Raw genomic sequence first — 11,149 nt, 5'->3', positions numbered from 1 at the left:
AAATACTCAACAGGACACCAATGAAAATGCCAAGAAAAGTAATGTACCTTGTCCAAAAGCTGTGAAGAAAACTCTGGAAAATGTTTATAAAGCTCACAAGGAAGCATCAAAAACCAGGGATCAGCATAAGGGTGGTTGTAAAGAAATCCAACAAAACACCAAAGAAAGTACCAAAAAAGATAATGGACCTTGTCCTAAAGATCTTAATAAAACTAGAAGTGCTGACTCGTCCAATGGTATCTCTACATCTGAAAAAATTAATCACAAAAGAGCCACAGAAACAAAGAACACTATGCAACAGCAGGATGCATTGAAAGAAAATCATTCAGATACCAAAGAAAATAAAAAGAAAAGTAATGCACCTTGTTCTAAAGGTGTGAATAAAACTCCAGGAAGTGCTCCATCGACCAAACATGTTTCTAAAGCTGATAAAGTTGCTCACAAGGAAACACCAAAAACTATGCATCAGTACAAAGATGGGACTAAAGAAAATCAACAAAGCACCAAAGAAGGTGCCAAAAAAGTTACTACTGCACTTTGTCCTTGTCCTAAAGATATGATCAAAGCTCAGGGAAGTGGTGATTCATCCAAATGTGTTACCAGAACTGATCAAATTTCTTGCAAAGTAACCAAGGAAACAAAGAAGACTGTGCAGCCACAGAAAGCTAGTTCTCAAGGTAATCAACAAGATACTAAACATTCCAAGAAGCAAGCTGCATCTTCTCATGTTAGTAAAACTCTGGTTTCGGCTTCTGGTGAAATTTCTGGCAAGACAATTTTAAATAATGATCAAGCAAAGCATGATCAACATAGAAAGGTGAAAGGCAATCATCAAGATCGTGAATTACACGTTAAGAGATTTTCTACTCCAAATCCTGAAATTATGGATAAGAATTTGAATGTTACCGCACAGACTTCTGTTGTTGGTGAGATTGCTGAGAAGACACCAAAGAATGAAGATATACCAATTCATGATCAACATAGGAAAAGTGCCAAGAAAGATTTACAAAATAACAAAGAATGTGCCAAGAAATACGATACAACAAAGGCAAAGCAGAAAACAAAGAATCAGCAGAATAGAAATGACAATCAAGAATTGAAAGGAAATACCAAGAAATGTACAACACCTAAACATGTGAACAAGACTACTCAGAGGAAGGATAATTCATCCAAACGTTTATCAGTAGGTGATGGAAGCACTGTGCAAGCATCCAAAGAAGCAAAACAAACAGCAGGTCAAGAGAAGAAAAGTGTCAAGGTTAATGAAGGTATCAAAGAAAATACCAGGAACATAAAACAATCTTGTTCTCCAAATGACGATAAGACGGGGACAAATTTTAAGCATTCCCAGCAGACATCAGCATCTAATGAAAATGCTGACAAAGTGACCAAAGAAGAAACTATATCTGTGGACCAACAGAAGAAAGAAACCAAAGGATATTATCAGAATTCCAAAGATATTGCCGCGAAAATGTCCATACCTTGCCCTAATGATGTGGAAAATGCTGTGGTGACTTTGAATGTTACTTTACAGATGCCGGCTAATAAGACAACGGTGAAAGAAGGTAAAACAGTGCATGATCGAAAAAGAAAAAGTACCACAGCAGACCAACAAAATTCGAAAGAAAGAGCCAAGAAATTGAAAACAACCAAGGAAGAAAACAAAACAGTGATTCAAAAGAAGAAAATTACCATCCAACAATATCTCAAAGATCGCAAAAGTAGTACACTGTCTTCTAAGAGCGAGATGAAATCTTGTGGGACTCCCCATACTACTCCACAGAGTTCTGCAAGCAATAATGTTCCTTCTGAGCCCTCTGAAGCAAAGAAAGCAAAACACCAACAGAAGAATGATGTTAAAGAAAATCAGGAAAAGTCTAAAGATCTAATCAAGAAAATTGATACAGCCAAATGGGGTGAGAAAACATTACATCGGCAGGAGAATGGTGTTGAAGGAAACCAGCATTCTAAATATCATGCCAAGAACATTGATGTGCCTAAAAATAAAGAGAAAACCATGCAACAGGCAAACGGTTTGAAAGAAAAACAGAAAATTTCCAAAGATGGTATCAAGAAAATGAATACAGATGAATATGAGAAAGCAGTACATCGACAAGAGAATGATGTTGAAGATAACCAACATACTAAATATCATGCCAAGAAAATTGAGGTGGCAAAAAAGAAAGAGAAAACAAAGCAACAACAGACAAAAGGTTTAAAAGTAAATCAGGAAAAGTCTAAAGGTCTTATCAAGAAAATTAATGCAGACAAAGGAGGTGAGAAAGCAGAGTCTCAACAGGAGAAAGGTGCTGAAGAAACCCAGCTTTCTAAATATCATGGGAAGAAAATTGATGTGGCTAAAAATAAAGAGAAAACCATGCAACAGGCAAAAGGTTTGAAAGAAAATCAGGAAAAGTCAAAAGATCTTATGAAGAAAATAGATACAGCCAAAGAAAATGGGGAAATAGTGCATCAACAGGAGAAAAGTGTTAAGGAAAATGAGCAAAATTCCAAAGATCAGGCTAAGAACAGTTCTATAGACAAACAGGAAACAGGACAACAACAGAAGAAATCTTTGAAAGAAAATCTGGAAAAGTCCAAAGATGTTATCAAGAAAATTGATACAGTCAATAAAGATGAGAAAACAGTACATCGTAAGAAGAAAGGTGTCAAGGAAAATCGGCAAAATTCCAAAATTCAGGCTAAGAACAGCTTTGTAGCCAAACAGGGTGATGAAACAGTGCAACAACAGAAGAAATGTTTAAAAGAAGATCAAAAATCATACAAAACTGATGCCAAAAAAATTGATAACACTAAGAAGAAAGAGAAAGCAATGGATCTGCAGAAGGAAGATGACCATCCACAAAATTTAGAGAAAATGCCAAGAAAAAAAAATACTGTACCTTATTTTAAAAATGTGACTGAAACTCAGGGAAATGTTGATTCATCCAAATATGATGCTCAGAAGAAAGCAACTACAAAAACTATGCATGCTCATAAGAGTGGTTCTAAAAACATCCAACAAAATTCCAAACAACGTACCAAGATTGTTTCACCTTGTTCTCAAGATATCAAACAAACTCAGGGAAGTACTGATTCTGCCGATTGTATTTTTATATCTGACAAAAAGGATCATACAAAAGCCAAGGATACAAAGAAAATTACATTCATGCAACAGGGAAATTCATATGTAAACTTGCAGATTACTATAGCTGGAGGAACAAATGTTAGTCGAGATGATGATAGTTTGACCAAGCATTCCAAGTCCTTGACTACTCAACATGTTAACACTGAAACTAATATGTCCAATGATAACAGGTCATTAGATATTCCGTCCAAATCACTACCATTGAATGAAGAGTCATGTCAACGTTGTCTTCCGATATCATGTCATAAGAGACATGTCAAAATAGTAGGCACAAAGCTTGATGAGCAACCTGTAATGGGTGAATCAAGTGCCACTCAAGAACTTGTAATTTGTCAATTTAGTTCAAACTCTGCTGCAAGTAAGCTTAAGCGTAAGCTTGATATGATGGGATGCAATATTGCTTCAAATAAGAAACAGTTGAAATCAACGCCTACAGACAACTTAAAAAGAGATTGGAGAGAATCAGACTTGAAGCCTGAATCAAAATCAGACAAGTCGGAATTGACACAACTGGTAGATAAAGATGGAAACAAGCACTACCCGAAGTCACCACAACCACAGGGATGGAAGTCTGATGCTAGTAATGTGATACTGAAGCAGCAAAGACACATGTCTGGATCAGCACGGACACATCCGGACAGGGATATAAATAGGCATAATATGAAAACACAAGCGCATGCTACTATTGCTAGCCCAGAGAGTAAGACAAAATTTTCTCAGATAGAGTTTGATGAAGACCTTAATAAGCTTGAAGATAAAAGTAAATTTGTAAAGGCTCTTAGAACAGGTGAGGCAAAGCAGTGCTCTTTTGTAAATCAACAAAAGACAGATTCAGTTGGAGAGTCACCTCAGTCAGAAGATTCAAGAGAAGTTTGTGACACAACTATGGGAGAGGCAGAATGTGAAAATAAGCAGCCACAGAGAGCACCTCTTAGGCAACAATGTGTAGCTACACAAACAGAAGGTGTCATTGCAACCAGTAAAACTTGTTGTCTGAAATCGGATTCTGTGCAAGAGCCTCCTCAACTAAAACTTGGCATGGATGTAGAAATGGAGAGTTTTAAACCAAATTTTTGTCAAGAACAAGAAAACATTCATTGTAAGAAATCAGCTTCTGTTTCAAAGCCAAACAACAAAGCTCATCCAGGAGTAGGGTTTGATGTGTCAGAACTAGTTGTTGATGTGAATAAGAATATAGTGAATGTGTGTTCCATTCAAGATGAACATGAAGTTGATCATAATCATAAAAGACATAGCACTCATAAGCTAGGAGTTGATACTACAGCTGGCAAAACTGCAGATCAGACAATCACAAAGTCTCAACTCATGCTAGATCCTGAACAAGAATTTAAACCAATGCTGTCTAGGACCTCTGCCAGTCAAAATCAACTAAAACCAAGTCCAGTGCTGGATAATTGTAAAACAGCTGAAAAGAGACAAATTATTCAAAAACACAAGATGGCTGACAATTCAGAGGAGTCTAAAGGTCATTTAACAAGCACAGCTGTGAAGAAATCTAAGATGTCACATAGTTGTGTGCAAGAACTGAACACAAGTAAACTTGAAACTGATGCAAGGAAATGCAAGATGAAACTTGCCTCTTCTCTGCAAAAAACTAACACAACTAGAAAAAGTGAACTCAAAAGCAGTCATAACATGACATCACTGTCTGTGCAAGAGTCTACAAGCAGTAGAAATAAATTAATTTCTCCTGCAATTAAACATCACAGAAAGGTCGAAGTTAATCAACCAACCATGGACAGCAAGTGTGATAGTTTTAGGGTAAATATGGAAAGAAAAGTTTCTGATGAAAGAGATGCAAAACATGAAAAGAGGCGAAAGTTACAAACAATTGTAAAAAAAGAGTTGCATGAAGGAAGAAAGATTGTAGCTGAACTGAATGAAAAGTCAATTAGAAAAGAAGAAAATGCTTTAGAAAGGAAATGCAGAATGATGGAAGTCCATGTGGAAAAATCTTGTGCAAATGTGAAATCAGATGATGCGCTTGACTTTGAAAAATCTTCAGCTGTGAAGACGGGAAATGACCATTCTGTAAAAAGAACACTTGGTGCATTGAAAGAGGAGAATGAATCTGCTTGTTGTAGTGGTGATAGAATGGACATGGCTCATCTGGATATCAAGTTAGAAGATAGTATCACAAGTATGCAGACTACTACACAGACAGGTGAAGATGGGAGGATTAATTCATCATCAGAAGGAAACCAGTCCAGACTGCACACCGAGACTAGTATGTGGACTACTACACAGACTGGTGAAGATGGTAGGATTGATTCATCATCAGAAAGAAACCAGTCCAGACTGCACACAGAGGCTAGCAAAGTGAAATGTGATGAGACAAGTGGTATGAGAAGAAAAGATTCCCCTCTTGAAGGAAATGGTAAGTAAAGAATTAGAAATGTGAGGTGTCACCAATGACGTAGATAAACAGATCGCTGAGCTCGAGTTAATATGTGACATGATCAAAGGGAATGAGTCACATGTCGGCAATTTTCAGTCAAAAGTTTTTTACAGCATTTTCTGGCAGTTGACGAATGAAACCCCCATCAAAATCGGACATCTGGTTACCAAGTTATGAGCAATTTTTCAATGGCTGAAAACAATATGTGATACGATCTGGTCCATGGGGGCCAAAGGAGGCATTTTTGAAAATTGAGTTACTATAATTATTACCTTATACAAACATTAGGCTATCATATACTGAAAACACCAAAGGTCTCGCATACTTGGTTAGTTATGAAGTTTTGTGATGTATATTTTGTTCTGTATTTTATTGTTTTCTACTCCATATTTTTGCCTTTATCTCAATTTCAAATTTGCCGCCTTTTGCCCCTGTGGACCAGATCGTGTCACATGTAAAACAAAAGAATTTGAACACTGTCTTTTCCAATATCTCAAAAGCAATATTAGCGATATCCACCTCATTCTCCTTAATCATGTCACATATTGTCGTTTCATTGAACGTCACACACCCTGAATAACCTGTTATGAAATGAAGGGACCTCACAAAAACAGCACCAAATACTACTAAAATGGGAACTGAATTTATCTGTTTATGTATGGATAAATATAGATAAATGAATTACATATTTAAGCACATTCAACTTCGCTGTGTACCAATTTGTTGCAGCATAGTATTGTTGAATAATTAAGCAAGCATATTCCTAAATTTAGTACATTCATCCTGTTGCCATTGAATAGACACCACAATGGCAAATGCCGCTGATCGTGTTGCAAAAGTGGTATGCTTTCTCTGGCAACACTGACAAAACTTACCAAATTTATAGGATGGGCTTGCTTTCCTTTAATTTAGCAGTAACTGCTTAAAAATGAGGGTACACAGGGAAATTAAATGCATTTAAGTACATAATTTGTTCAACTTTGTCTATCTATACATAAAAGAGTAAATCATTCGGCTAATTTATTAATATTTGGTGCTGTTTTTTGTACATTGTTTTATTTCATAGCAGGCAATTCAGGGTTTGATTTTTAACGAACCAGCAACAAGCAGCCTGCAGTAGACGACTTCATCGGGTCGGCGAGTAGGGGGCTCGTAGCTGGTAACTTTCATGTGATGAATTTTTAATGCTGTATCAAAATCAGAAATGTTTAATTTGTTTGGGCTCTCACAAATTTCAAGCTGTCTACATTGGCACATAGTAAGCAAACATTTTCACACGAGTTTTTTTAACTTTATGAAAACTCGGAAGAATATGGAACTTTTAACTTTTATAGCTCTCTTAAGGTTTATTTGAGGATACAGGTTAAATTACCTTTTACCTTTAAAATTAGACTTTTAAATGTTCAATATTACTGTTAGGGGGCTATCATTTTCTTCAGAAGTGGGATCCCTAATATACTGGGGGGTCATAAATTGTTGGAAAGAAAAATAAGGGGTTATAAAAGTTTTGATGACCAAAATGTAGGGGGTCACAAGTTGACCACAGATAGTGTGTTTATTTTATTCAAAAAGACTGATTTCAATACAATTTTAGCTTGTAGGGTGTAAGTGTATCAGTAGTGGGGGTCATAAAATCTTTGTTGCCGAAATAGGGGGATGCAATTTTATTGATGCCGACTTTTTGTAAATTTTGGCCCCCCCCCCTTATGAAGAAAATGATAGCCCCCTTAACACATTGTTTGGTGATAGACAGTGCTTTAGTTTGCATCAAAGTAAAAATCAGGAAAATTTCATTGATAAATAAATTATGCTCCATCAGCAATGGTCAATCGCACGCCATCTGTAAAGTTGAAGTCCAGTTTAATGAACATTGTATATACTTGAAGGAACATTTGATGCAAGGAATTACACTTCAATTTGTTTTAATGGTCATTAAAGTGCACCTTCATACTGATATAAGTGTTTGACTTCAGTGTTGATTACAGTGCTAGCTCTTTTTGTGTGTCGGTAGATTCACTGGTCGCATTGTTTATCCTGCATAACGCACATGTATTGCATATACGAACATATTCCTTCAAATAATTTTCAGCTGCGATTGATATCATTATACCACATTTGTAAATAAGAGATCCAGGTAGATGTGGTTGTTTTTAAATTGTATAAAGACACTCACAATATTGGTCTCTGAGGACTAGTAAATCAGCGAAACGATGAAATGGTTGACACGAAAGTCCACCTGTCAACATGATAACCTTGTGGTACAGATCTTGATGTTGAACACCTCAATTCAAATCCACAGTTGTCTAGACTCTGAAATATTTCAATTCGTGAAATAGGTTCCGGTGCGTTTCTTGCTTCAACTTTCAATAGTTTGGTATACTGTTTCTGAATTTTGCAGTGTGAGTTAATCGATTGAATGTGGCGTTGTAGCAAGTCTAACACCTGAAATCATAAAAACACATTTACATGCAAACTATATATAGTGCTGTAAAACCATGATGATAAACTTTTACTACTACTACAGAAGAAGAAGAAAAGGAAGAAGAAAAATAGAAGAGGAATTAGGAAGAAGAAAAAACAAGGAGGAGGGGAAAGAGAAGGAAGAACAGGGAGGGGGGAGGAGGGAAGAATAGGCCTACCTGTTCTTTGGCATAAATCATAAAGTGGTTGTATTTCGAATGGAATTCAACCTCTGCATAACTGTATCCTCTGCAGACAATTTCAGTCATGTGGCTCGCCATGTGTCTTGTGTACAACTTATAAAAAAGCGGTCAATCTTGAAGATAGATTAAAGTTTAGAGCCTCCAAATATTATGCAATGTAGTATCTCGGATTTTTGAAAACGGAGTATTTGTTCCCGATTTAGGTTTTTAAGGTCAAATAAAATTGTTGATATCAAAAATGGTGGTGACTTAATTACTATTATTTGCAGAGATATCAGTTATTATTACTTATCAAAGGTCAACAAGCACAATAGATTAGATTGAATAAACCCTATTGGTATAATGTATGTGTAAACATTATAAACTTATCAAATATGATGCATCATGCACCAAAGTTTGAAACATAAAAGCAATGTAATTTTGTTTTTTTGAAATTTTCGATATAATACAAATTTTATGGCAAATTATTAAAAATTGATATTTTTGACATTTACGGGATCGGATAGCAATGTTTGCACTATATTTTTTGTGGGACACAAGAGCACATCAGACATATCAAATTGCATTCTGAATACGAAGAATATCCTTCTGATATCAAAATTTTTTGGTCTTGATGAAGAAAATTAATTCAATTTTGGTCATTTGGGGAAAAAATTGTGTATCTTCAATATGAAAGGTCAAAATGTTCAAATAATCGTCAGCATTTCCTCCCAGCTACATACACTTTAAGTACATATCAGTAGATTTATGAATTTTACTTCGAGGACTGTTTAATATGAAAAATAAAAAATATCAATATTTAATCATTTGCCATAAAATTACTTGATTTTTGAAGGACATTCCTCGTATTCAGAATGCAGTTCGATATGTCTGATGTGCTTTCATGTCCCACAAAAAATAATGGACATCGGAATCTGGAGGTATGAGAATAATTATTCATTGCAACACGTGTGTAAATGCTTCTTTGGCACGCCAACTACTAGCTGCGCAAATGTATTTGCCGAGTGCATCACTCTCTTTATCCGTCGCATTTTTTTTAACACACAGTGCAAGTGATACAAAGCATCGACCCCTGATGCCACAAATTTACTTTGTACTTCTGATTTGATGGACTATAGTGTTGGGCTACACTTTATTGGAACACCCGTTTGTCAACAACAATGAACCAAAATGACAAAAGTTCAATTTTTTCTTTATTTCAGTTTTACAGCCCCAAACTGATCATGTTTGGATAATTGGTGATTTCATCATGGAGAAAGCGTATCTAAGAGCCAAGCAACTAAACAACGGCCATCTTGGTTTGAACAGTATTGATTGGCACACAAGTCCAGATGCATGTCTCAGGCAGAAGTTCCTCAAAAGAAAACTGAAACAAACTGGTAGTCTCCGTCCAAGTTTCATTGTCGTTCATCTTGGTGCTAATGACCTCATGTGTACTGATTACAAGGAGTTTAGTCAAAAAGTTGACTGCTTGATTCAGACTGTTAAGAAATACCAACCACTTTGTCATATAATCTGGTCCAGTATGCCACTTCATTGTCTAAGTAATATCAACTTCAGCATCAAACAAATTGATGCAGCAAGGATTCAAGCTAACAAGATGCTACAAGAACAACTCAGGTTCCATAAAAGGACTCATATGATCTCTTATGATCACATCTTTAAGAGAAGCTGTCGTGCTTTGTATGAAACTGATGGACAGTGTTTGTCACAGAGAGGGGTTGACAGCTTTTTGACTGTATTGGGTACAGCAGTGGGTGCTTTCATGAGGAATCCTGAACTGAAGTACTTTCCAGATATAGAATGATATATTTTGAGGCAGATAGAACTAAAGGACTGTACTGTATTTGCTCCATTAACCACCCAGGGTGCTTAACAAAGTTGAGTGGGCACTTATTTTCCCGCTTATTTTTTATATTGTTTACATAATTGCATAATAATATGGATTTATGTGTTCGATACAATGTGTAGTTGGATCCTGCATAATGATGGAGGAATGTGTGCTTATAAGCGCTTAATTTCATTGGTTCCTGGATGTTATCTATGACTCAGTATAGGATAGTTTGCCATGTCGTTGATGAACACGCTTGCCAAAATAAGATGGCTAACACCCCTGGTAAAGTCATTGTACAGGGTGTCACAGAAAAAATTACAGAGCGAATAAAATTGAACGCAAGTCGAGAAATAGACATCAGAATCAAAAAATTTAAAATGTAACGCATAGCTTAATTTGTTGTGCATCACATACGAAAATTGTATTTGTTTCGGTTGACTGGTTGCGAAGAAATTAACCATTACACAATGCGTGCATCATTGCAGTTCATTCCAAGTTTAATCAACAGGCGCTTTTTTCATACTCGCTCACTGCTTCCTAAAGTTTGTGTATATCATTAAATTTAGTCCACATTATCTATTTTATAATCCGATGGTGTTATGTCATTCATGCTTTCACTGAAGATGATAACAGTTTTTCTGAGAAAGCTTTGATTTCTGCAATTGAAAGCTTTCCAACTTCAATTCTTTATGTTGTACGAATATATTATATTTTAACTTTCCAAAGAACAATCAAGTGCTTATCGCTTTTTTGATACCATGCAACATTAGTTTTAAAAGATTTAAACTTGGCATTACAATTCCTTGGAAATATTCCAAAAACATTATGTGTGTGAGAAATGTTTAAAGCCAGCTGGAATTCTTTATACAATATATTTCTTTATGCAACAGTTAAATCAACATTAACGAAAAAATATATTTACAAGTACCGAGCATCATCTCACATGCAAGCTTTCATTTTCAATATCGTGCAGGTTTTCAAATTTAAATAAAACCTAATTAAATGTTTTGCAAGAAATGGATTGTTTAAAAAGAACGAAAATGATTTCACAGAACAAAATATGAAGCCCATTGACAGTTAACCAC

The 11,149-nt window shown here is 35.7% G+C and overlaps 1 protein-coding gene across 1 annotated transcript; it reads left to right on the top strand.

Moving 5' to 3' along the window:
- Nucleotides 1–547: 547 nt before the first annotated feature.
- Nucleotides 548–10,791, top strand: LOC140138115 (uncharacterized). Its single transcript, XM_072160016.1, has 2 exons — nt 548–5,546; nt 9,433–10,791. The coding sequence occupies exons 1-2, from the start codon at nt 557–559 to the stop codon at nt 10,035–10,037; spliced, it is 5,595 nt and encodes a 1,864-aa protein (XP_072016117.1). The 5' UTR covers nt 548–556; the 3' UTR covers nt 10,038–10,791.
- The last annotated feature ends 358 nt before the right edge of the window (nt 10,792–11,149 follow it).

Source organism: Amphiura filiformis, chromosome 17 (assembly GCF_039555335.1).
Source record: "Amphiura filiformis chromosome 17, Afil_fr2py, whole genome shotgun sequence".
Taxonomy (NCBI): Eukaryota; Metazoa; Echinodermata; class Ophiuroidea; order Amphilepidida; family Amphiuridae; genus Amphiura; species Amphiura filiformis.
This window is presented reverse-complemented; position numbering and strand designations above follow the sequence as displayed.